General features: G+C 47.6%; 1 protein-coding gene across 15 annotated transcripts in view; it reads left to right on the forward strand.

The window, feature by feature from the left end:
* Positions 1-27,120, forward strand: part of TNS1 (tensin 1) — a 423,340-nt gene that overhangs the window by 365,306 nt on the left and 30,914 nt on the right. For 10 of the 15 annotated variants that reach the window (XM_040439494.1, XM_040439493.1, XM_040439496.1 and 7 more), the window contains 2 exons: positions 14,843-16,537; positions 22,521-22,610. In XM_040439494.1, coding sequence (XP_040295428.1) covers positions 14,843-16,537; positions 22,521-22,610 — 1,785 coding nt within the window. The remainder of the gene's footprint in view (positions 1-14,842; positions 16,538-22,520; positions 22,611-27,120) is intronic. The other 5 variants (XM_040439508.1, XM_040439502.1, XM_040439505.1 and 2 more) reach the window with 2 other exon arrangements.

Below are 27,120 nucleotides of genomic sequence, written 5' to 3' on the forward strand. Positions count from 1 at the left end.
CGAGATGTTAGGCATCTCGGCTATTGCCATGAGAATGTCTCTGGAACTTGGCGCCGGCTCACACATGATTTTCTTGAGATTCTGAAATCTTCTGATTTCTAAACCAGCTGCTTCTGAGCATCGGCAGGAGACCTGTTCCCACAAGAAGTAATGAGGGGAGGGGTTCTTTACAGTAACAGCAGCAAAGCTGCAGAGTGTTTACAGTTTAAGGACGTGATGGTGACATCAATAAAAGAAATGGACTAAATATTATTGTAAAACTAACGGAATCAACAAGTAAACTGAACGCGTGAAGTATATTCATCCGGAGATTTTTATTTCAACAGTTTGAGTAGCTGAACTTGTTAAATGTTGCAGAGCTGAGCTGGTCAGAGCAGCAGAGCAGGGTTGATCAGTGTTGCAGATTTTGTCAGTGTCGCAGAGCAGAGTTGGTCGAAGTGTTGCAGATATGAGTTTATCAGTGTATTTGAGCTAAGTCTGTAGGGTCACAGTCAGTGTTTGGTCAGTGATCTCCATCAGTGATTGTGAAGCCTATACAGAGCTCAGGTGTAATGGATTGGTCTGTGTTTTTGACCCGCACCCGGTTCTGGCTCCCAGTGACTGATCAAACACTAACCAAACACAGACTGTGCGATAGGCTTCTTTCACACGGTCAGTATTTGGTCAGTATTTTTGCATCAGTATTTGTAAACCAAAACCAGGAGTTGGTCCAAAACACAAATCTTTTCTATTATACCTTTTCTCTGTAGGTTCCACTCCTGGTTTTGGCTTACAAATACTGATACAAAATACTGACCAAATACTTACCGCGTGAAACAAGCCAAAGTAGATGTTTATGCAGTCAGGTGTAATGATCTGTATTTGGTCCGTAGTGCTTCAGCGGTGTTCCGTGCCGCCGTTCCGCACCCCATCTCCGGATTGCGGACCCATTCAAGTGAATGGGTCCGCATCCATGATGCGGAGTGCACACGGGTCGGTATGTGGGCCGCAATTTGGCCACAGGCACACAACGTTCGTGTGCAAGAGGCCTCAGTATTTAGTCCGTATTTTGCATCAGTATTTGTAAGCCAAAAACAGGAGATGAAATGTAACGGAAATATTTGCGTCCACTCCCGATTTTGGTTTACAAATACTGATGCAAAATACTGACCAAATACTTACCGCGTGAAACAAGCCAAAGTAGATGTTTATGCAGTCAGGTGTAATGATCTGTATTTGGTCAGTGTTTTGCATCAGTATTTGTAAACCAAAACCGGGAGTGGACGCAAATATTTCCCTTACAAATACTGATGCAAAATACGGACTAAATACTGAGGCCTCTTGCACACCGAACGTGTGTGCCCGTGCCATATTGCGGCCCACATACGTGAGTCCGCAATACACGGGCACCGACCCGTGTGCACTCCGCATCATGGATGCGGACCCATTCACTTGAGTGGGTCTGCAATCCGGAGATGGGGTGCGGAACGGCGGCACGGAACCCCGCTGAAGCACTACGGAGTGCTTCCGCTGTGTTTCTGTCCGTGGCTCTGTACCGCAAAAAAATAGAACATGTTCTATTTTTTTTTTACGGTGTGGACGAACACGGACCCATTTAAGTTGAATGGGTCTCGAACTGTCCCGGCCGCCGCACTGACGTTGCCCGTGCATAGGGGACCGCAAATTGCGGTCCCACACGCACGGAACGGATGCACAATGTTCGTGTGCAAGAGGCCTGACTGTGTGAAAAAGGCCTTTTAAATGGGCCGATGACTGAAGCAGAGCCTCCCAATCAGAACATCTGCGGAGGTGAATGCTGCATTGTTACAGGTAGCAATCACACCCCCCCCCCCACACCCCTTATGGGGACGAAGCCAATGTTTCAGCGATCGCTTGTCCGCATAGAAAATCGGTTCAGCGCAGCAGATGGCCTGTTCATTGCACAATGTGCTGCGGGATTCACCTTTGGCAATGGCAAGAGCGAGATCTGGAGAAAAAACGTATTAAATCAGAAAGTAACACATGCAGCTTTTGGAGCGTTCCGGATGCAGAAACCGCACAATTTTCTGTTTTCATTTCGTCACTGCGTGTGCTTGTTACTCTAAGGCCAGCTGCAGACTGTGCGGAAAAACCGCAGTACAGTGCTAGTGTGTGAGATTACACAAATCACATGTACATTTTTTAGGATTGCTTTGTTGGAGACATTGACCAGCATTGCAGAGTTTCCAAGTCAATTATGTTTGCGGTTTTATCTGTGGATATCACTGTGACGGACTGAACCGTCACTGGGCTGCTGGAGAGGCCTGCGGGCTAGCCTCCTTCTTCCTATGGACCCAGAACTATGGAGACCCCCTTCCCCGTCCCCCCCAGCTCATTTTTCTACAAAGGGAAAAATGGGTAGTTTCTGCCTTGAGTGATTGCGTTATCCCATTGTGTTGGTTAATTGTATCACAGGTGGGTGTTGTCTGCCTGTACCTGCATGTGATTGGTTTATGTAAGAAACGGTCTCAGTCTTCCACAAGGGGCCCCCATGGGAGTGTCCCTTGCTGGAAGACCTGCATAAAAGGCTGACCTGTTGCCCCATTACAGTGTCCTGTTCTACTCTTCATGAAGTCTGGGCTCATGTTTGGGAAATTTGAGAACTACACCCTGGGGATTGCTATAATCATTATACTCTGGAGAGTATAATCCCTAGCTCTTGTAAGAAGGAAGAGAGGTTCACCAACTGGAACCCTAGAAGCCTTGTCGTAGGTCCAGGGTGGGTAGAAGACGACAAGATCCCGACCAAGCTTCGGCGGTTCGTGGGGTCGGCAGTGCTTACGTGTCGAGCGGAGTGCTTGGAGCCCTCGGGAAGTACTAGGAGCATCCATCAACAGAGGTACTCAGTCGGGGTGCCAGAAGATCCGTTACAGTAGTGGCAGCAGTGGGATGGCGTCCTAGTGCGAGGAGAAGCAGCTCGGAGACACCGTTTGTGGATTTATAATTAGGGCCACGCTAGTACTCGTACAGCGCCCCTGGCGACAGCAGCATGGAATCAGCTAGTTCTTGGACAGCGTTCCATGAGGAAGAGGAGGATCACCCGGATTACAGGGATGCAGTCTGGAAAGGCGTATGGCACGAGGCCCTGGAGAACGTGCAGCGTCGGCGGGGCGAGAGTCTCCCCAGTAAGGAGCAGAGGTTGTGGATGCGATGGGAGCTACGAATGCCTCTACTGGGAGAGCAGCCTCTGGAGGGGTGGGTTGTCGGGAGCGCGAGATCCTGGTATGGCAGGAGACCTGGCTGGATGATGCATACCAGGCAACTTTGGGGAGGACCCACAGTCGGCAGGTGGAGATGGGGACCGAGGTCTCTCTACCGGCCCTGCAGGGATGCTGGCAGCCGGCCCAGATCCCGGCGGCAGTGTATTATAAAGGGAGAAGAGACAACCGGTCTCTCTCCACCTGCGACAGCCCGTAATCACAGAGAGGAGAAGACTGTCGGTCCCTCATCTCAGCAGCAAGCATCACTGGGAGTGGAGATGGTCGCTACCCCTACCCAGCATCGTTCCAGGGAGAGGAGACAATCGGTCGATCTCCCCAGCGGCAGAGGGCGTTCCAGGGAGAAGAGGTAGCCAACCTCTCATCCCAGCGGCAGTGTGTTTACCCAGGAGATGATATGGGTGGCATCACTCTCCTGCAGCAGAGTCAAGCGGACCAATTGGAAGAGGTTCCTGGATTCATCTTGTCCGACTAACAGAGTCCAGACCAGTTTGGGGGTCTGGTACCTGGTTAGTCTACTGTTGGGAGGGGAGAAATGTGATGGACTTAACCGTCTCTGGGCTGCTGGAGAGGCCTGAGGGCCAGCCTTCTTCTATGGACTATGGACCCAGAACTAGAGACCCCGGGTGCAGCCAGTTCCGAGAACAGCCCGATGAAGGCCCCCGGCTCGCGCACAGGCACAGGTAAGGACTTACCTGTGTTTCGCCGGACTTGTCAGTTAAGATGGCAGCTCGCATGTGTTCGCGGGCGAACACGGCGAACTGGCCATCACTGCCCCCCCCCTTCCGTCTCATTATTCTACAAAGGGAAAAATGGGTAGTTCTGCCTGTGAGTGATTGCGTTATCCCATTGTGTTGGTTAATTGTATCACAGGTGGGTGTTTTCTGCCTGTACCTGCATGTGATTGGTTTAGAAACGGTCTCAGTCTTCCACAAGGGCCCCCATTGGAGTGTCCCTTGCTGGAAGACCTGCATAAAAGGCTGACCTGTTGCCCCATTACAGTGTCCTGTTCTACTCTTCATGAAGTCTGGGCTCATGTTTGGGAAATTTGAGAACTACACCCTGGGGATTGCTATAATCATTATACTCTCCAGAGTATAATCCCTAGCTCTTGTAAGAAGGAAGAGAGGTGCACCAACTGGAACCTAGAAGCCTTGTCGTAGGTCCAGGGTGGGTAGAAGACGACAAGATCTCGACCAAGCTTCGGCGGTTCGTGGGGTCGGCAGTGCTTACAGTGTCGAGCGGAGTGCTTTGAGCCCTCGGGAAGTACTAGGAGCATCCATCAACAGAGGTACTCAGTCGGGGTGCCAGAAGATCCGTTACAGTAGTGGCAGCAGTGGGATGGCGTCCTAGTGCGAGGAGAAGCAGCTCGGAGACACCGTTTGTGGATTTATAATTAGGGCCACGCTAGTACTCGTACAGCGCCCCTGGCGACAGCAGCATGGAATCAGCTAGTTCTTGGACAGCGTTCCATGAGGAAGAGGAGGATCACCCGGATTACAGGGATGCAGTCTGAAAGGCGTATGGCACGAGGCCCTGGAGAACGTGCAGCGCCGGCGGGGCGAGAGTCTCCCCAGTAAGGAGCAGAGGTTGTGGATGCGAATTTCAGACCGGCTTGCGCACAGGCACAGGTAAGGACTTACCTGTGCCTCGCCGGACTTGTCAGTTAAGATGGCAGCTCTCATGTGTTCGCCGGCGAACTGGCCATCACTCCCCCCCCCCCCCCCCCCCCTTCCGTCTCATTATTCTACAAATGGAAAAATGGGTAGTTCTGCCTGTGAGTGATTACGTTATCCCATTGTGTTTATTAATTGTATCACAGGTGGGTGTTTTCTGCCTGTACCTTCATGTGATTGGTTTAGAAACGGTCTCAGTCTTCCACAAGGGCCCCCATGGGAGTGTCCCTTGCTGGAAGACCTGCATAAAAGGCTGACCTGTTGCCCCATTACATCGTCCTGTTCTACCCTTCATGAAGTCTCGGCTCATGTTTGGGAGATTGGAGAACTACACCGGGGATTGCTAGAATCAAAACAGAATGCACACGGAGTAACTTCCTTTTTTTTTGCGGACCCATTGAAATGAATGGTTCCGCATACGGTCCGCACAAAAATGGAACAGATATGGAAAGAAAATACGTTTGTGTGCATGAGCCCTAAGGGTTCATGCACATGACCGTATTTTCTTTCCGTTCCGTTCCTTTACAGGTCCATATGCAGAACTATTCACTTCAATGGGTCTGCAAAAAAAAAAACGGAAATTACTGTTTCTGTATGTCCGCATGTCCGTTCCGCAAAAAAATAGAGCATGTCCTAATATTGTCCGCATTACAGACAAGGATAGGACTGTTCTATTAGGGGCCGGCTGTTACGTTCCGCAAAATATGGATTGCACACGGACATCATCCGTATTTTTTGCGAATCCGTGTTTTGCAGCCTGCAAAATACATACTGTTTCTGTATGTCTGTTCTGCAAAGAAATAGAACATGTCCTATTCGTGTCCGTTTTACAGACGAGCACAGGCATTGTTACAATGGATCCACAAAAAAATAACATGCAATACGGATGTCATCCATTTTATTTTTGTGGATCCGTGTTTTGCGGACCGCAACATACATACGGTCGCGTGCATGAGTCCTTAGGGTGCAGGTTAACATACAGACGATCGGCGTGAATTTCTGTAAAACTGCAATGCCTAACTACGGTTTTTGGTGAGCCGTTGATGCGGTTTTGCTGCAGATTTCAACCTTCCATTGAAATGGGTGAAACGCGCCCAAAAGATCATAAACTGACGAGGAAAGAAGCAATGTCTACGTGAGATTTCTCTAATCGCGCTTTGCTGGTACTTTCATTCTGCTGCTTTTTATTCTACCGCACATAATCCGCAACGTGTGCATGTAGCCCGAGACGGGGAGGAACGGAAGCACAAAGTATATCAGAAAGTTGCAGAAGTTTTTGTGATTCGGTGGCGCGGCCTCCGCTCGCCTCCAGTTCCCGCATGTTGTTGCGCTGTCTGCACTGAAGTCATTGTTTGATGGCAGGGCTGGCGGGGAGGACAACCCTCAGCTGGCGGCTCTGCTCATTCCTCTATCCCACTACAAGCTGAAGACTCATCCAGACAACTCCTCCTCCCCTCCTCTTCCTCGCTCCTGTGGACTCACATTATCCCAGGAGCGCTCAGAGCTCGGATGCTGCTGAGGACTTTCGCTTCCTGACAGGCGGCGGGTGAGTGACAGCCCCAGATCTGACACTTTCTATACATTGTTACACACCTCTGCTGTTACATTGGAATGAGAACGGACTCTCCAACTGTAGGAGAACTACTAACCCCAGCATCCTTGTACCGGTAAAGCCCGGCTGTAACTACTATTAGAATTCGGATGATGTAGCAGAGCTGTATTTGACGTCCAGCCCTTTGCAGTCTTATGTAAAGCTATAGATGACACATTGTGATACTGGATCTGTTAGAGGACAAACTCAGCTCTGCTATGTCTGTGCTGGAAGCAATAGAGGGATTGAGTCTTAGGCTGTGCATCTCCTTGTAGTGATGGAATGCTGGGACTTGTAGTCCGCCCTCATAGCAGTTGGTTTACTGTGCCTAGGCAGGTTATGCTGGGACTTGTAGTGGTGGCCCCATCCAAACGATTAAAGTATATTGCTGTCGGGTTCTGCTGAGCTTTGTAGTCTCCTCTTATGGGTAGGCAGGTTATGCTGGGGATTGTAGTCCGTCCACCGAACAGCCGCTTTCTCTGTAGTTATCAGGTCATGCCGCCCTCATAGCAGTTGGTGTGCAGTAGGCAAGCAGGTTATGCTGGGAGTTGTAGTGGGGGCCCATCCCACTGATTAAAGCATCTCTCTCAGTTTTTTCTGGGACTTGTTGTCCATCCACCAGCTACCTGCCCTTCTCTGTTGTTACCAGGCTGTGCTGGGACTTGTAGTGCGGTACCAGCTGCTGAGGCTCCCCCGGTTCTGGTTTCAGGGTTAGGCTAGGTCTACATGACGGTATTTGTCGCGTGACAATTTTTCTAATGATAGTCTATGGTGTCGCACTGCGACATGCTGCAACTGCCACGCGACACTCGCAAAAAATCCATTCGAAATGGATTTTTCTGCGACTGTTGCGTCGCAGGATGACGCAGCGCGACACCATAGACTATCATTAGAAAAATTGTTGTGCGACCAAATGTCGCAGTGCAGTTGTGCCTTATCTGTCGCGTGACAAATGTCGTGGTGTAGACCTAGCCTTAGTGGATCAGAGATGGGAGAAGGTGCCGGTCTCCCATCATTGGTTACATGGTGGAGCCCGCGATGTGTCTACGTGCCGCCATATGCATTTCTTCCGCTAATTGACATGGGGTCACCCAGCTTTCCACAGACCCTGATGGGCCTCGGAGCCTGTCCAGCTCTACAGGGGACCCCGCTCCTCGGCGTTTGCTTCTTCTGCCTTCCCTTTCCTTGCAGACATCTCGATGAACATTCCTGCCTCCAAACTGTTTGCAAAGCTGAGAAATAAAACCAGGGTTGTCAGATTTCCCTCTAGTTTCCCGGGGGTCGTCAGCGCTCTTCTTTCTGGTGCCCCCTCCTCGTCCTCGTCCTGGGGGGGTTCGGGGGGGGGGGACTTTTCCATGAAATTTTTTTTTTTCTGCTGTGCGTGACAACAATACCTGCCCTGGACCGAGGCTTTGAAAATGACCCTGCGGAGTGATTCACGCGTTCATAACATTCCCGGCCTCCATTACTGCCACCTGTCACGGGCGGCGACACGACTGGTTAGCAGATCAGGACGTGTCCCCCGGGGGCCGAGGATCGGATTCTCTATAAACTGAGGAAATTATATTAAATAACATTAGCTAATAGCTGGAGAGCAGTCAGGATGTTATATGTGTGCATACAGATGTAGCAGAGGTGAGTTCGTGAGGTTATGAGGCTCTGTTCACATTCTGACATATAGGCAAATAGTGTCACACACAAAAACATTCGATTTATTAGATGTAGCAGTGCTGAGTATGTGATAGGTCACAGGCTTAGTTTGTAAAGTTTCTCGGATGTAGTTTGTAAAGTTTCTCGGATGTAGCAGAGCTGAGCTTATCATCTGGTACAACTCATAGTGATGATGTGTCATCTATAGTTTTACATAGGACTGCAGGTAAACTCGCCACATTTAGAGGGTTAGGGCTCATTCACACGACCGGATGGGGCCGCAAAAGATGCAGACAGCACTCCGTTGCTCCGTTCCGTGGACCCGCAAAAAATTATAGATCATGTCCTATTCTTGTCAAATAGGCATTTCTATAATGGGCCGCATTGCGGAAGGCACACGGACGGCATCCGCAATTTGCGCACCACAAAACACGTCACGGTCGTGTGAACAAGCCCTTAGTGTGACACAGAGGTGACGGGAAGGCCGAAGAGTTAAATGTCAACTTCAGCTCTGCTACATCTAGATATATTTGGATCAGCTCTGCTACATCTAGATATATTTGGATCCTTAATACATTATTAGCGCGCTAGTCACTGGAAATGGACGTAAACCACATGACAGCTGCCGAACTAAAGCAGACAGAAGAGGGTCAGAGGTAGCCTTCCCTCAGCTCTGGGGACCAGATGTCTTCTGCTGGGGTCAGGCTGTCCCCCAATATCTATCTCACAGGGAAGGCTGGATTTACCTGCTCAATCCTATTGTGAGATAAGCGGCGCCAAGTGTCCTCAGCAGCTGCTTATCCCCAGGATGAGTGATCTATGCCCCGCGCTCCTGTCCTTGCCGGGCAGCATTGCCATCCTTTGCGCCTGCTTTACCTGGGCGGACGGTGGAGTGCAGCGCCTCAGGGGGTTGCGTGAGGGCTGTGAACATCCCGCCGATGTGTTTGCATTCTTAAGCTGAAACCATTTAGCGGGAATCATCCAGCTGAATGCAGTGTTATTGTTACAGCGGATTACAGTGTAATGCAATCTATCTATCTGTTTATGCAAGCGATGGGCACGCTCCTCATCAGGGAGGCTCATCCTCCATTCAGATGGGGGTTGTTACCCAACTCTCCACAGACCCCCCCCAAATAGCAAATCTGCAGACCAATATTTATTTTCCATTTTCCTAATTCTCTGTCAATGTGTCAGTCTTCACTGTACCTCTGGCATTGCATTCCCAAACTAGAAGATAAGGATGAAGCTCTTGGGGAAACAGCACTAGTACTGGTTCCCCGACTATCACGCTGTGCTGTGCTGTTATGTAGCAGAGGGGACTTTGCTCCCCATCAAGCATTAGGATGCAGGTGCAAATGCAGCCTCTGTAAAAGCTTCAGCAATGGGTCTAGAACTCTGCTGCAGTGCATTATGGGAGCACAGACTTATGGTAAAGCGTGCACCACCAGGCTCTGACTGGTGACATCACTCATCCACACGGTGACATCACTTAATATCAGCCAAAAGCTGTCGGTGCAGATTGGGGGACTGCTCAGTCCATCCCTTGTGCCGCTCAGAGTAGTAGCCCTTTCCCTTCCCCCGCTATGACAGTGAATAGGATTGGGCATCTACAGAATTGTGATTGCATTTTGCAGAAAATTCATGACCCCAAATTTCAGACACTTGGGAAAAAATAATTGGGGTGAATGAAAAAACAATATGCACCCCCCCCCCCCCCCCCCCCCCAAGTTGTAATGCTAGATGGATGGATGTCTATACGACAGGTGGAAGTGCCCTTTAAGCGGCTGAGGCTGTGTGGAGGAATGAGAGGGTCTCTGTCTTTGCAGGGTCCCCAGTAAGGAGCAGCTGCAGTTGGGTTCCCACTTCACGTCCCTTTGTCTATTTTTATATTCGTCCTATTGATCCTACGAGCGGCGCTCTCCTGCATCATTTATGGGGTTCACTTACTTACAGGCATCTAATGGCTTTGGCTGTTAAGTAGCTGCATATAAAAGGAACACAAATCCTTCAAATGCTAAACTGGGTGACAACCAGTAGGACTCTTGACCAGGAATGCAGAGCTAAGATGATAAGGGAAGGTGTCACTGGGAGAGCTGGGTGACGACTGATAGAGCCACCATTGCTGACCCTGCCCATATAATGATGGCCGTGGAAAAGCTGTGTGACAACCAATACGGCTGCCGTTCTGCTCCTATAAGAGTTGTCATCCAGCTTTTCCAGATTCCTGCAAGGTAAATTTACCCCGATTATGCCCAGATTAGGGTTTGGGATTTTTAGAAGTTGTAGGAAAACTAGGTGACAACCAATATGGCTGCAGTTTCAGTTCTTTTATAAGAGTTGTCATCTGGCTTTCTGATGACCCTGAAAGGCAAATCTGCAAAGATAAAATGTTGGGAAATGTATCCCTATATAATGAGCCATTCAGGAGTGCGGGAAAGCTGGGTCACCATCTCTGTGAGAGCGGGAATGGCAGCCATAATACTTGTCACTCAGCTTTCCCAGAAACAGACAGGACTAAGACTCGCCAGCGGAATAATCAGTAAGTGCAGTCATGTCCTGTTCGCCTGAAAAAATACAGATAAACACGAGAGTGTTGCCAGTATTGTTATAGCGCACTGTGCAATCTCTGGGAGAAATACCAGGCGGATTCCCAAAATACTGGCCCTGTCTGAAAGATGGACATGTGATGTATACAGGTGATATATACACGCCAAACCAGGGGTGGCCGCTTATAGCACCATGTTGTTTCAGATCCAAAAGTCTGATCTGATGGATTTCTTTATATATCTTTTTAGCAGCTGGAACTCCACTTCTGCATAAACCTAGAGTTGTATGATACAATTCTGTCTACCAGCAGCTACCACTAGGGGGAGCTCACTGTATCCTGTGCTTTCATTGAGTTCTACGTATGAACAGTATGCAGCAATCTCCTGAGCTCCCTCTACTGGTGACTGTATATATGTGTACGCAGTAATCTCCTGAGCTCCCTCTACTGGTGACTGTATATATGTGTACGCAGTAATCTCCTGAGCTCCTTCTAGTGATGACTGTATAAATCCGTATCCTGTAAGCTCCTGAATTCCTTCTAGTGCTGACTGTATATATCTGTATGTAGTAATCTCCAGAGCTCCCTCTAGTGGTGACTGTATATATCTGTATGCAGTAATCTCCTGAGCTCCCTCTAGTGGTGGCTGTATATATCTGTATGTAGTAATCTCCAGAGCTCCCTCTAGTGGTGGCTGTATATATCTGTATGTAGTAATCTCCAGAGCTCCCTCTAGTGGTGGATGTATATATCTGTATGCAGTAATCTCCTGAGATCCCTCTAGTGATGACTGTATAAATCCGTATCCTGTAAGCTCCTGAATTCCTTTTAGTGGTGGCTGTATATATCTGTATGCAGTAATCTCCTGAGATCCCTCTAGTGGTGGCTGTATATATCTGTATGCAGTAATCTCCTGAGATCCCTCTAGTGGTGGCTGTATATATCTGTATGTAGTAATCTCCTGAGATCCCTCTAGTGGTGCCTGTATATATCTGTATGTAGTAATCTCCTGAGCTCCCTCTAGTGGTGCCTGTATATATCTGTATGCAGTAATCTCCTGAGCTCCCTCTAGTGGTGGTTGTATATATCTATATGTAGTAATCTCCTGAGCTCCCTCTAGTGGTGGTTGTATATATCTATATGTAGTAATCTCCTGAGCTCCCTCTAGGGGTGGCTGTATATGTCTGTGTGTAGTAATATCCTGAGCTCCCTCTAGTGGTGGCTGTATATATATCTGTATGTAGTAATCTCCTGAGCTCCCTCTAGTGGTGGCTGTATATATCTGTATGCAGTAATTTCATGAGCTCCCTCTAGAGGTGGCTGTATATATCTGTATGCAGTAATCTCCTGAGCTCCCTCTAGTGGTGGCTGTATATATCTGTATGCAGTAATCTCCTGAGCTCCCTCTAGTGGTGGTTGTATATATCTATATGTAGTAATATCCTGAGCTCCCTCTAGTGGTGGCTGTATATGTCTGTGTGTAGTAATATCCTGAGCTCCCTCTAGTGGTGGCTGTATATATATCTGTATGTAGTAATCTCCTGAGCTCCCTCTAGTGGTGGCTGTATATATCTGTATGCAGTAATTTCATGAGCTCCCTCTAGAGGTGGCTGTATATATCTGTATGCAGTAATCTCCTGAGCTCCCTCTAGTGGTGGCTGTATATATCTGTATGCAGTAATCTCCTGAGCTCCCTCTAGTGGTGGCTGTATATATCTGTATGTAGTAATCTCCTGAGCTCCCTCTAGTGGTGGCTGTATATATCTGTATGTAGTAATCTCCTGAGCTCCCTCTAGTGGTGGCTGTATATATCTGTATGTAGTAATCTCCTGAGCTCCCTCTAGTGGTGGCTGTATATATCTGTATGCAGCAATCTCCTTGGGGTGGAAAGGGGCTGCATAGACCCTCCAAGGTCCTAGCACCCAAGTACTGACTGACCTCTAAGGTCGCAAGTCAATTTGGCCCCATAAATGGTAGATTATACATAATATGTTCCCCAGACTACTAGAGCCGACAACTGGCATGTTACCGTCTCTGACAACTATAAGACAAGAAGAACAGATTGCAGAGGTCCTTGTTCTGCAGTCAGGCTCAGTGGTGGTCTGTCAGTATTGTTGTGGGCCCCTCCTTGTGTGACTCTTAGGCCCCTTGCAGAGGAGCCTTCCTCCCGCAGCGAGTCCGCGTCGCAGCACCCGGCCTGACCTCCCAGCACTGACGGGATTCACATAGCATTATATTGATTTATTGATGCTATGTAACCCCTATGCCAGTGTTATCCAATACATTCCAGAACTGTAAGGGTTACATAGCATCATAAATCAATATAATGCTATGTGACCCCCGGCAGTGCTGGGGGGTCAGGCCGGGAGCTGCGTTGCGGACTCGCTGCGAGAGGAACGCTCGTCTGCAAGGGGCCTTAGACTGTCTCCTCTCATACCCTGGGGGGCGCAGGATTATTTGGTGTCTTTGTTGGTGGAGCCCTCCAGCGCCCGCTGTCAAATCCTCTCCTACTTTTCAAATATATACATGATAGTGTTGGCAACGTGAGGTCATTTGGGAGGGAGGTTTGAAGCCATTTCATTTTTTCTCACCTCCACCCCCTCAAACATGGTGTGAATCAGCCCATGGAGAGCTTCCCAGAGGGTATAAATATATCTGCTCCTCTGACAGTAAACCCCAGGAGCAGGGTGTGGCCCCTACGCTGCAAAACAACATACAACAACAGGCAGGAGATACAATGTATATCTGTGTGTCTACAATGTATCCGTCTTCACGTGGATCGGGGAGAAATCTCTACGTTATGGAGCAGAAGACAGGAATTTCCAGCTTCCGACAGGCGCTATTTGAGGGTTATAGTAGAGCACTGCATCTGTTAGGGAAACCTAAACCAATTCAGAAGCATGCAACATATGTATTTACTATGCTGCAGTGTCATTACTGAAGCATGAGGCACAAGACGCCTCATGCCTCAGGATGGACACTGGAGAGCTGCTGGAAATAACCAAATCAATGCTGCTTGTGCCTGCACTAAGTATGTCTATAGACATGAGGAGGATCAACCTGGTCATCATCTGACCAACGCAGCTTCTCTAAAGGTTACAGACGTAAAGATTTGTATTACAGTCATCCAAGGTTTGCTTTATGAGGCAGCCATTTCTTGGTTATCTCCTTTTTTAGGAACCTGGGTGACATGTACCGTAGATGCTAATATGAGGTGTATTGTAGCTATAATGGTGCAGAGGTCGCAGATGCACCCAGTCTCTGGTCCCTGTCATACCTCAAAGGTCCACATGAGAAACCAGTATTCCAAGATGGCACATACAGTTAGGTGGAGCCAAAGTATAGATAGGGGTCCAAGTGATGCCTCTGATGCCAAAGCAGATCTCATAGTAGTGGTTATCCGTATTCTCTAATTTCCAGATAACCTGGCCAAGGCCTAATATGGTCCCCATTAGGGCTCCAACAGTTGTTGTCACCCACTTCTGTATGGCAGATCTGCCCAGTTATGGGTTGGGCAGATCCCTTTAAGGCCATATGATGAGAATGGTGGGAGTAAGTGATGATGGGAGTAGCATCTCTTCTTATTTACTGTATTGCGCCAATGACCTTGAAAATAAACCTGACAGCATGGTACACAATGTGATTCACCTTGTTGTAAATGTGCAGCCGAGAGGTTAACATCTCCGACTATAAATGGCGCATCTCCGAGATCGTAACCTAATCCTCAGACTCTTAATCTCATTTGTGGTGAACACTGAGGATCGATTACCATATGTTTTTCTACAACTTTCCAAAACTCCATTTACCCGATGCATTAAAACGCGTCAGCTTGGAGAGCCCCCAGTCTAATCATGGTGGGATTAAGTGCTTGGATCGGGGACAGGTTCCTGTGGGATTGAAGTGATGGCGTTCAGAAGATGAACAATTATTCAAGATTTATGAGCTGATGTTGGTCGTGATGGAGGGTTAATGCCTTCGGGCTGCGGTAGGAGCTGATATCAGGAGGCCTTAGCGGTTTCATTCAGAAGACATTTTGGCTGTAGAGATATCGTAATTGCTTACTGACTGAGCAGAGCACTAAAGATGGGGATATTTATGCGTCCGTCATCTACATACTTACTGTTTTTGTCCTCTTTTCTTGCAGAAGTCGGACATACCCAAGGACCTCTGGATGGAAGTTTGTACGCCAGAGTGAAAAAGAAAGACTCGACCAACGGGAGTACCAGCACGGTCAACGCTAGTGGCATCCCTCTCTCTTCTGCTCCCAATCACATTGAACACACCTTATCGGTGAGCAGCGATTCGGGCAATTCTACCGCTTCAACAAAGACTGACAAAACAGATGAGCAGGTGGCCAATGCGGTCTCTAGCCAAGGGTTGACGCCCGAGGAAAAACAAGAGCTCGAAAGGCTTCTCGTTGGCTTTGGCTTGGACTCTGACACCCAGATGCACAATTTAAATCCCAGCACAGCTGTCACAGGAGCCATGTTACATGTGGTGCCAGCTCAGGTTCACGTCAATGGGACTAGTATGTCCCCACCAGCTGAAAGGGAGACAGACATCCTAGATGATGACCTACCGAACCACGATGGACACAGTGTTGGAAGTTTGGGTACACTATCCTCTTTTGACGGTACCCCTCATGTCAATGAGACCGGCTATCATCAGTCTCCACATATGAACATGGTCAATGGTCCAGCCACCATCAATGGCATAGAGAAGCTGCATAAGCATGGCTATCCTGGTAAGGAGACTTTGATCAATGGTGGATATCCATACAACAACCAGAACGTCTTAAAAACTACCGCTACACCTTATTCTCCAGATGTTGGCCATCAGATGAGACCTTCCCTATCCGCCCAAGATAACCTGTCCTCTTACCAAGTTAACCAACCAGCAATATCCGGATGGGGACAACCCCAACCAGACACAGTAACCCAAAAGCACTTATACTATTATGACCCCAATGGGATGTACCGATCTCAGTCCTTCCCAAATGCAGAACCGGCAAAGTACGAAGTCGGTTCACAGCTGCCTCAAGCACCAGCCAGAAGTGTAAGCAGCAGAGAAGCTGTGCAGAGGGGTCTTAACTCATGGCAACAAGGTGGCAGCCGTCCACCCTCCCGTCAGCAGGAAGAAAATCAAACGGTGACCCCAAATTCCCAGCCAAGCACTTTTCAGACTGTTCCCCAGAGTCATAGTATCCCAGAGTTCCCCACTTTGGCCTCCCAGAAGGAGATTGAACAGTCAATTGAAGCACTTAACATGCTAATGTTGGACCTTGATCCTTCATTCTCACAGATGCACAAGTCACAGAGTGTACCTGTAGCCCCAAAAGAGGACAAAACTATGCTAGTAACGGGTTCGCAATCCGCCCAACCGGCGCTGAGTATCTACAGCCAGCCATCTCCACAGGTGGCATCTCCAAGACCAAGCAATGCATATGAGCTGTCATCACCTGGTAGCCTGCCATCTGCTCCTGTTAGCCAGGCTCATACACCTGTGGAGCAAGCTCCAAGGTCTTATTCCTTGGAAGCCATGAGGCCCACTGACACAGCTCGACCTATGAATGATTACAGGGAGCCGTATTCATCTGGAACTTATTCTCCATATGGATATCAGACCCAACAGGCTCCTTCAAATTTAGTAAGAAGTTACAGCTATGGGACTACTCCCTCATCATCTATCCCACCACTGTCTGCCTTCATGCAGAGCAGTCCACAGCAAACTACTGTACCATCTCCAGTACCTCCTGCAGTCACCCCTCAGGTTCAAGCCCGGGAAGCCCCAGAGGACGAGAACTACAATCTGGGCGGTCTTGTCGCCCACAGAGTTGCAGGTAAATGGCAACCATCTGTTGTGTTTAGTGAAGTGCACGTGTGTCCTGAGCCCTAATTGGGGAGGAAAAACTAATACACGTATTTCAAGTAAGGGGTTAAATTATCTCACCCTCATGTGTTATGCTCTTCTTTTGTTACTTGAATGCAGGACCTTTTCTGGCCTCTAGATGGAGCTTTTAGTTTTTGTTGTCTGGAGCCAAATTGTTGACAGTCGTCTTCTTCTTCCATTTCCCATTGATATGTTAACAGTCATGATGGAGATCAGATGGGTAACTTGAAGAACCTGTTCCCCAATGCAGCAGAACCCCCTCCTTCCCACCTATCAGGAGCCATTTATAACACTGGTGCTGCAGCAAAGGGGCCTTTGAGCCCATCAGAGTCCAGGTCCCTAGGGCAACAACTATTACTGCACCCCATTCCCATTCCAGTCATGGGGAGTGTGACAAATATCAAGCAAAATCTATTTTCCTTATTAGAATCCTATTGGTGCATTTTGAGTTAAAGGAGTTGTCCAGTTTAGAAAATCCATTTCCTAGATCTTATTAAGGAGTTAATTGGAGAGAGGGTGTCCCTGTTCTATCATCTCTTGGCCAGAGTCCTCTCTGGAGGACATGTCCTGCCCTTCGTTACACATCCATCCACTGATGTGTAATACTCCATTTCTCCTGTGGCAGCGCTGCAGGGAAACTGAACAGTTACTGCCAGGTTTCCTCATAGATTACAGGTGATCAATGGAGATCACTGGAGGAGGATACTTTGTGATCAGCTTATCTTCTAATAGGTAAGGACTGTCCAAAGTGGAGAATCCCTTTAAGGGCCTGAGTATTGAATTAAACTGCTAGACCAGTGCTAGAAGATGACTTGTGTCCTCACACCACCCACTGCACCCTCAGTGAATGGTAACCACCACCATTTGTCATGCACACAATGTTATAGTTACTGAGTCCCGGGGTAAATATTTGCACGGTCGGTATACAAAACGTGGTCATTACAGATCGTGTTTGGAATTCATCGACCACAGGACAGAGCGTGGACAACCTCACATTCCAACCACCCTCGTCCTGGGCTCCGAGCCGGCCAGAAAATAGTAAAAGATGACTCATAACTGGTGAGAGAGGAAGGGGCTGAAGATCCATAAGCGCAGGAGGCTGATACCAGAGAATAACAGCTTTTGAAACAAATGTTAATTTACAATACAGTCTTGCTCCAGCGCACTGGCGTGGTCATTTGTACAGAATGCGCAAAAGGTCTGGAGACGCAAAACTCTTGATCGTGGCCAGTATTGGTTGTAGGAGTAACAGATTTCAAGGGGGTACATGCTTTTTTTCATGAATGATATGGAGCCCCCTGAATGATCCCCCTTAATTAGTGTCAGCTCCTCTGTATGTGGAAACAAGACTGTATTGCAAATGTATGGACATTATATTAGTGTCTATATTTCCTCTTTAGAATCTTGCTGGAAAAGTGACACCTACAGGTGAGACGAGGTCCTGCACTCATTTTAAAAAATATTCCTGTAGAAGAGCATAACTATAAAATAATCCTAAAAAATGTATAAAATGTGTCGGATCCGAGGGAATAAATCAGGATTTGTAGGGTATATGGATACGTGGGAATGCTTATTTTGGAAATGCATGAGTTCTGTGTCTTGTAAGCAACCTCAGTATCTCCGGACCGACGATGACAGATTTAGACAGAAGGCGCAGTATGTGCCCTATTGTTCGGCATGTTTGGAATCTGACAGATCAGCATCAGTTTTACAGACGAAGGCTTGGATTCTTTCCTCTATTTAGCAGTAGTTGGATACTCCTTCTGCTAGGAAGCTGGACAGATATATGTGCTCAACCCTCACCTACTGTACGATACAAGAGTATTAATTACACTGCAGTAAATGTAACTTAACGTCATTGTCATTTCACGCATTGCTAAGTAGACGGATGTGAAATGGAGAAAGAAGAATCTCACAAAATTTGGGGATTTTTCATGTCGCTTTCATGAATTCAGGGACGGAGTAGCAGATAGATACTAGAGGATACGTAAGGGTTAAATATATGCAGCCATAAGGCCGCAGGTAAAAGCATTGTATTACGTCTATGAGGAGAAGGACTAGCAGACTGTCACATCATACAGCCCACGTAGGTGATTTCCCAGGAGGGATCCTCCTCACGGCGCTGATGAGACCAAATAAGGCTGGAACTCCTCTGTGCACTGAGTCCTCCCATCCGCCTCCATATAGAATTGTGTTGGTGCTGAATATTAAATTTTTCCAAACAAATAAAAACAAAAAAATTCAGTTTAAAATGTAAAAGCAAAAAATAATTTAAATCATAAAACAAATTACAAGAGGAAACTAAAGCCAGGAACATTCTCCTCCCCAAGCACAGATTTAGAAAACTTTTCACTATTTAAATTTAATGTACAGTACAGACCAAAAGTTTGGACACACCTTCTCATTCAAAGAGTTTTCTTTATTTTCATGACTATGACAATTGTAGATTCACACTGAAGGCATCAAAACTATGAATTAACACATGTGGAATTATATACATAACAAACAAGTGTGAAACAACTGAAAATATGTCATATTCTAGGTTCTTCAAAGTAGCCACCTTTTGCTTTGATTACTGCTTTGCACACTCTTGGCATTCTCTTGATGAGCTTCAAGAGGTAGTCCCCTGAAATGGTTTTCACTTCACAGGTGTGCCCTGTCAGGTCTAGGCTACTTTCACACTAGCGTTCTGCTGTCCGCTCGTGAGCTCCGTTTGAAGGGGCTCACGAGCGGAGCAGAACGCTTCCGTCCAGCCCTGATGCAGTCTGAATGGATGCGGATCCGCTCAGACTGCATCAGTCTGGCGGCGTTCAGCCTCCGCTCCGCTCGCCTCCGCACGGCCAGGCGGACAGCTGAACGCTGCTTGCAGCGTTCGGGTGTCCGCCTGGCCGTGCGGAGGCGTGCGGATCCGTCCAGACTTACAATGTAAGTCAATGGGAACGGATCCGCTTGAAGATGACACCATATGGCTCAATCTTCAAGCGGATCCGTCCCCCATTGACTTTACATTGAAAGTCTGAACGGATCCGCTCAGGCTACTTTCGCACTTAGAAATTTTTCTAAGTTATTAATGCAGACGGATCCGTACTGAACGGAGCCTCCGTCTGCATTAATATGATCGGATCCGTTCAGAACGGATCCGATCAAGCGCAAGTGTGAAAGTAGCCTTAGTAAGTGGGATTTCTTGCCTTATAAATGGGGTTGGGACCATCAGTTGCGTTGAGGAGAAGTCAGGTGGATACACAGCTGATAGTCCTACTGAATAGACTGTTAGAATTTGTATTATGGCAAGAAAAAAGCAGCTAAGTAAAGAAAAACGAGTGGCCATCATTACTTTAAGAAATGAAGGTCAGTCAGTCAGCCGAAAAATTGGGAAAACTTTGAAAGTAAGGGCTATTTGACCATGAAGGAGAGTGATGGGGTGCTGCGCCAGATGACTTGGCCTCCACAGTCACCGGACCTGAACCCAATCGAGATGGTTTGGGGTGAGCTGGACCGCAGAGTGAAGGCAAAAGGGCCAACAAGTGCTAAGCATCTCTGGGAACTCCTTCAAGACTGTTGGAAGACCATTTCAGGGGACTACCTCTTGAAGCTCATCAAGAGAATGCCAAGAGTGTGCAAAGCAGTAATCAAAGCAAAAGGTGGCTACTTTGAAGAACCTAGAATATGACATATTTTCAGTTGTTTCACACTTGTTTGTTATGTATATAATTCCACATGTGTTAATTCATAGTTTTGATGCCTTCATAGTCATGAAAATAAAGAAAACTCTTTGAATGAGAAGGTGTGTCCAAACTTTTGGTCTGTACTGTACATAGAAATATAGTGTTTTGCTTTTATTAATTTGTATCGATTTTGCGTTCTCTTGTGGCTCTTGTTCCATTTATACCTGGAGCCACTTTCAAAATTCTGCTCTATGAAATGGACAGCCGGTAATCCCTGCGTGAGAGATGTGTGACCTATCGGACGTGTCACCGTCACCTGGGCTCCCATAATGCACTGCTCTCGCTGAGCAGGGTTTTATGCTTTTACTTTAGAAGTGAATGGAGAAGAAAACCCCATACAGCGCAAAACCCATCCAAGAAAGTGAAGGATTTGAAATGAATGCGGAATGACAACGGAACGGTGCCCGTGTATTGCGTATCTGCAAATGCGGCCCGCAATATGGCAACAGGACACCAACGGTCGTGTGAACGAGTCCCTAAGGGTGGGTTCTCACCAGCTTTAGGAATTCCATTATAGTGTTCCATTATAACAGAGTTATAATGGAATATAATGGAATTTTAGGACAGAATGCAAAACAGAACCCTTTAAGAGGCATTTCTTTAAGAGGCACATATAATGGTTCCATTTTTTCCGTTATGCATGATTGATTGATAGATAGATAGATGTAGCAGAGTTGAATAATGAGTTAAGATAATCCATACATTCATCTGCAGTCCTCTGAAATGACACAATGAATAAAGCGTGTCCATTGACAGTACCAGCTCTGCTACATCTATATATGATTTGCAGACGAGGGGTATGACTTCCAGGCTGCAGTATTTTAAAGAATCAGCGTTCCTTAGCCTTTATTCCCAAACACAAGGCGCCTTCTGTACGTTCTGGCACGTTGCAGGGATTACAGATACACCCCAAATACTGTGGTTAGTCGGGGGCATCTGGGGGCACTTACCTCACCTCAGTGCATTGGAGAATATTGCAGAACATATCTATCTGCTGTAGGATGAATGTCTTTATATGGGAATTTTCCTTACAGACATGGAGACAAACACCTTGTTGTAATGTTGGAGGTTTCCGCCTCCTGGTGATTGACATGTTCACATCTCCTGTGGACATTCAGGAAGCTCCAGGGTTAATATAGAGGAGCTTTACTGCCTAAATTCCAGAACCCCTCACCCACACAAACCACCAGACACCTGCATTACATTCAAGATATTGCAACCTATACAAAGGTCATGGTTTTGGTTGGGACATAATGTCACAGTTATATTTTGATTCCAAAGGGGGGGATGCAATGTGATCGATTGCAGGTAGGTTTCCATTATATCCTTAGGCAGGGCTCTAAAATAGATGATATAAAGCCAAGACACATGCAAATAACCAGAAACCCCCCCCCCCCCCCCCCCCCACCCAGCACCATTCAAACCCATGCACACGACTGTTGTTATGTTCCGCAGATGCGGACCCATTCACTTCAATAGGGACGCAAAAGATTGCGGACAGCACTCCGTTGCTCCGTTCCGTGGTCCGCAAGAAAAATATAACCTGTCCTATTCTTGTCCGTTTTGCGGACAAGGATAGGCAGTTATACCAATGGCTGTCCGTGCCATTCCGCAAATTGCGGAACGCACACGGACGCCATCTGTGTTTTGCGGATCCGCAAAACACACAACAGTCGTGTGCATATAGCCTTACACAATGAATCTTAATCCACAGCCCAAATATCATCAGGTATAGAAGGATGTTCATAGGACTTTGTACCAGCTTGGAAATGGTTAATGACTTTGCACTGGGATACGGGTGGTATGACCATTGGGCTGATATCCCTTTATGGTCTGCCAACCATGATACAGAGCCATAACAAATTCTACGTCTCACTTTGATGTGGAAGGTCCTGGCAGGGTACTAGTCTTTATAAGGGAGTGCCCCATTTTGGGGGTGTATTATCAACAATGTGCATTTGTATCATTTGTTTATTGTATATTGATACATTGATTTTGTTTTCCTCCCTCCTGGCTGTCTGCACTGACCTCCATATCATGACTCTCCGCCATCATCTAACCGTTCTGTTTCCTTTCTCCATTTGTCTTGTTCTCGTTGTTTCTTCTTCTTCTTCTTCTTCTTCTTCTTCTTCTTCTTCTTATCTTCATGGGGAATCTCCCTCCCTTTTTTTCATCCATGATCCTGACCCTTTCATCGAAATCTCCCAGAGTACAACAGCAAACTCCGGAATATCTGCACAAGTATGAACACCCCTCATACCCCCACGCTTCAGCGCCAGCGCTCCTTCACTTTCTCCGGTTTGTTCTGTCCGCTCTCTCCTTTTTCCATTGTGCATGGTGTGGCCAAGTCATGTGTGGTAGCATCATGGTTCCTCAAGGTGGGGATGAATGTGTGTGTGTTGCTATAGCAGAAGGGCCAGATTTGTATTGGAGCCCCAGCTCTGGGCCCCCCAAAGCTCTAAGGGCCCCTAATCATGCGAGATACAGGAAGGTCAATAACAGCAAGACAAGATCTGTGGGCCCCTGAGCTGGTGCCACATTGACCTGCTAGGGATCCTGCCCCACACCTGTACGCTGGGTGCCCATAATCTGGCCCTGTCCACCAGGCATAATGTACGTCTGCTCCACACGCTTCAGCATAATGCACCGCCAATGGTTCAGGCAGCGACTAATATGGATGAGACGGACATGGGGTGACCCTGACGTGTTCTCTTTGCTTATTTCTGAAGGCACGGGGCGTGTGGGGTGTGGAGTGTTGCTTCTAACCAGCTGGCAGATGGCACAGGGCGTGGCACTCATGTTTCATGCATTTTCTATGATGTGGCTCTGTTTACAACATCTGTGTTGGAATTCACTGCTTGGGGATTGACTAACGCGCCAGAATCGTATTATGCTATGAAATGCGTCGGGAAAGTGTCTTGCATAACACTGAGTCCTTAGTCACTGCCACTTAATATGGATCCCAGTCAGTGACAGGGTGATGATCCTGTAGCCACGGAAAGGTAAGATGGTGGAACAATGTATCACACGTGGAATTGTTATCCGGTTATGGACATTTCTAAGAAGGCAGAATCCTCCAACCCCTACCAGAGCATCTAGATCAGACTCCAGCTGTTGTGAAACTACAATTCCCAACATGCTCCATTCATTTCTGTGAGTTCTGAGAAGAGCAGAGCAAGCATGCATGCTGGGAGTTGTAGTTTCACAACAGTTGGAGCGCCGGAGGTGTAGATAATTAGGCATATAATGTATAAAGAAGCTCAGCTGTGTGATAAATTTGGGTAAGTCACCTAAGACAAGTCAATAGATTGGTGGGACCCCCATTTAGGACCCTGATCTGTTATCCAGAACCCACCACAAACAGCATCTCTCCCTCTGGAGGACCCGGCATATCCAGACATGACACAGACAACGCAGCGTTCTCAATGGCAACTGTGTAATACTTTGTATCTCCTGTGGTGGCGCTGCAGGGAATTGAAACACTTACTGGGGACTCAATCACAGCTGATTCCTGGGGGGGGGGTGGGGGGGTCCTAGCAAAAGGGACCCCTTTCAAAATGATCCCAGGTCTGTGGAGTATTTTAGTAATAAACATTCTGTAAGGGTAAATCCAGATGGTAAAATCATGCAGCCATTGGCTTTTTTTTTGGGGCCGTGTTCAGCATCCAGACCGTCTGTTCTTAACCTTCCTCAAGTTTTTTTGTTCCAACACATCAAAAAATCCGCCCCTTTCCCCTGATGCCTCCTGCTTAGAGGGCGCCCTCTCTGGCGATGCAGGGTATTACATTATCCATTGATAACACATTTCTGGATTGGACGGTCTCTATTATTTATCACCACATACATACAGAAGGGTGAAGACCCTGCACATTTTTGGTTTACCGTCAAGAAGCACATATTGATGCCATATGTCACGATAAACCATTCTGTGTTCTACAACTTGAGTTCATCCTCCGTACAGGAGGCAGTGATCCGCTGGTATCTAGACCGGGGTCGTCTGGGGTAAAGAAGCGACTCGTGTACAGAGTCTTAGATACTTCTGCTTCTTTGCATGCAGTACCTTTTCTTTCCTGGTCTGGAGGTGGCGCTGTTTTTGGTCAGTCTGCAAGTTTCCAGCCCTGGTAGAAAGCTGTATTGGCTCTTAGTGATGCCAAAGACCTGGAAACCATGTTCTCCACAGCCGCACACTGCGTCCTGTATAAGTCCTTGGCTCGGCCTCTTATTGCTAAAAACTTTGTTCAGCTGTCTCCTAGTTCCGATGAGAGGATGAGAACCTGACAGGCCCTTAATCAAAGATCAAAATGTACCCCCTGCTGCTGGGTTTTGCCCCCTTCCAATTTCCCTACTTGTAATGTCGTGTACTGCCTTCCTTTGCTATTTATTTACCTTATGTATTATACTCCAGTCACATCCAGAGCTGCATAAAAACATAAGCCCCCCCCCCCCCCCCCCGTCCTCTTCTTTGTGCCAATGGCACGGCTTGGAAATTAGTATTATACATATAGGAGAGGGGACCCCATGACAAAGATTAAACTGGGTGCCCCATTATTTGGCCGGACTATTGGGTCTTCCCCATCCCCTTGTTGAGGGGAGTCCTGCACAGGTTCTCTGCGCTCACCCTATAGCAAAAGGGGATGGGGCCTAACAAGTCAAAGTTGGGCCCCTTCTCTCCAAGGGCCACATAGTATGAGAGGACTTTTGGTATAAAGTTATAATGTTACAGTAACGTTATAATAACCGGAGGGATCTTCTCCGGGGATCAGGAGTTGTAAGAAGCCGCACTACACGCACCAGACGCTCCTCGCTATGTACAAGTTTCCATTTCACCCTTGGCTGGTAAACAATACGTCTTATTTTGCACTCGGCTTTGCTGAGAGTCGTGTTCAGACAGAGCACTCTTCGTGGGATCGGGCCGGTCAGGACTTGTAGACGATAAGAAATGTTCAAGGCTTCCGCCCCCATCAGGAGGGGATGAAATTGGGAGATGATGGTGTAGACAGAGGATCCTGAGCGCCCTCCGTACCTCGCCCACTCCATCTGATCCCCATAGATTGTGACACTCTTATCCTGATCTGCCTGGTGCATGAATAGAATGCCAGAACTATAGTAAAGACTGACACCAATACAGGTAAAGCAGTAGAGCGATGAAACCCTATACCATGAGGGGTGATAAACCCCGTGGGAAATGTAATCTGTTTGAGCAAGGATACAGTGTGTAAACTGGTAGGGGCCAAGTGGCGCACACATGGACAGGGGTTGTCTACTTTCTAACATACTTTGTTTCAATTCCTCACCATTTTCCAGGTTTTTGCTTGCTGTCAGTGAACGGTAACCTTCATGGTTTACAATCAGAGGCGGAAAGCCCACCCTGTCCCTGTCCTAGAGGATTTGTGACAATGTATCATTTCTAGTGTCCTGAATTCCAGTTCGATGTTGCTCTGAAACAATCTGAGCAACAATGTAAGTCAATGAAAACATTCAAAGGCAGAGAATCCATCCTGACCGAGCCCTGATCATACAGCTGCTGGTTTGTTACAGTGTGTCAGTCTGGGAGATGCACGCAGAAGCACAGATCTCCCTCCTGCGCTGAACTCCAGGTGGAAAGCTTTCAGCTACTCTGATACATTGTAACAAACCCCACTTGTTTAAAAAGGAAGAGTTAAAGAAGATTTTCAGCCTTTGAATGCAGATGCTTCTATTCACTGACAGCAAGCAGTTTTGAACATGGAATGGGAACAGGAAGTATTTTTAGAATTCATTCTGTCACAATGGTCCATCCAGCGCCAGTGTCTTCCCGCTACATCTCCCATTCCCATTTCCCTGCCAGAGCCCCCCTCTATCCCCCTAGGAGCCGGGCCCCTTTCCGCCCCCAGAGCGACCGGATAACATTCTCTCCCATTCATTCTTAAGGCCTTGGAAATGTCAGATTATTATTCAGCAGCCGCACGTCCCCCGATCCTCCTCCGCCGCCGCATAATCGCCCGCATCTCCGAATCCTGTTTACGGAACGATTCACCGGTCCTGATACACAGAGGTACATAGTTAATACGGTTGAAAAAAGACATAAGTCCATACACTGGGTGGATAGGGGGGCGCAGAGGATGTTGCGGACCTGCGGGCAGTCGGTCGCCGTAAATACGGTTCTTTACAAATCTGGTTCAGTTCTGCAATCCTACGGCAGCTCCATCACATTTTAAGTGGTCTAGCAAGGCCCCTCCCACATCACGTTTTACTGCGCAACCGGTGTGACCTGAAATACCCACAGTGCTATAAGAGGCACCTAAATCTTTGTACCCATTGGACCCCTCAGGCATATATGAAAGCCAGGCACCCAAATCTTTGTACCCAACGGTCCCCTCAGCTATGGGAGTAGCTATAGTAGGGGCAGAAGTCGCATTGAGACCTGCACATAGAAAGGCACCAGTATGATAAATGATGCCATGTTCCCGGGTAAGTCGGACTTCATGCCAGTGTTGCCCATCTCTCACATAGTAGTGCCGCCCCAATGTGCCCACATAGTAGAGATTAACACCCTAGTATCACCCAGGACAAGCCATTGCTCATCGCCCTTGTGCCCACTCGCCACTGGCTTTCGCTATATCAAAGGGAATTGCATGACCTTTGCGGGGCCCCCTTTCTGCAGGGGCCCCATAGCGGCTTCCCCTGCAGTTAATGTGTAGGACCCGGCGGGCAGAAGCGAAGAACAACAAGCTCCGGCCGCTGATACATTGTGATTATGTTTAATCCTTTTGTTATGTTTTGCTAGGAAACGACTCGGGAACTTTTTTTTTTTTCCGGAAACTTCATG

This window comes from Bufo bufo, chromosome 7 (assembly GCF_905171765.1).
Source record: "Bufo bufo chromosome 7, aBufBuf1.1, whole genome shotgun sequence".
NCBI classification, from domain to species: domain Eukaryota; kingdom Metazoa; phylum Chordata; class Amphibia; order Anura; family Bufonidae; genus Bufo; species Bufo bufo.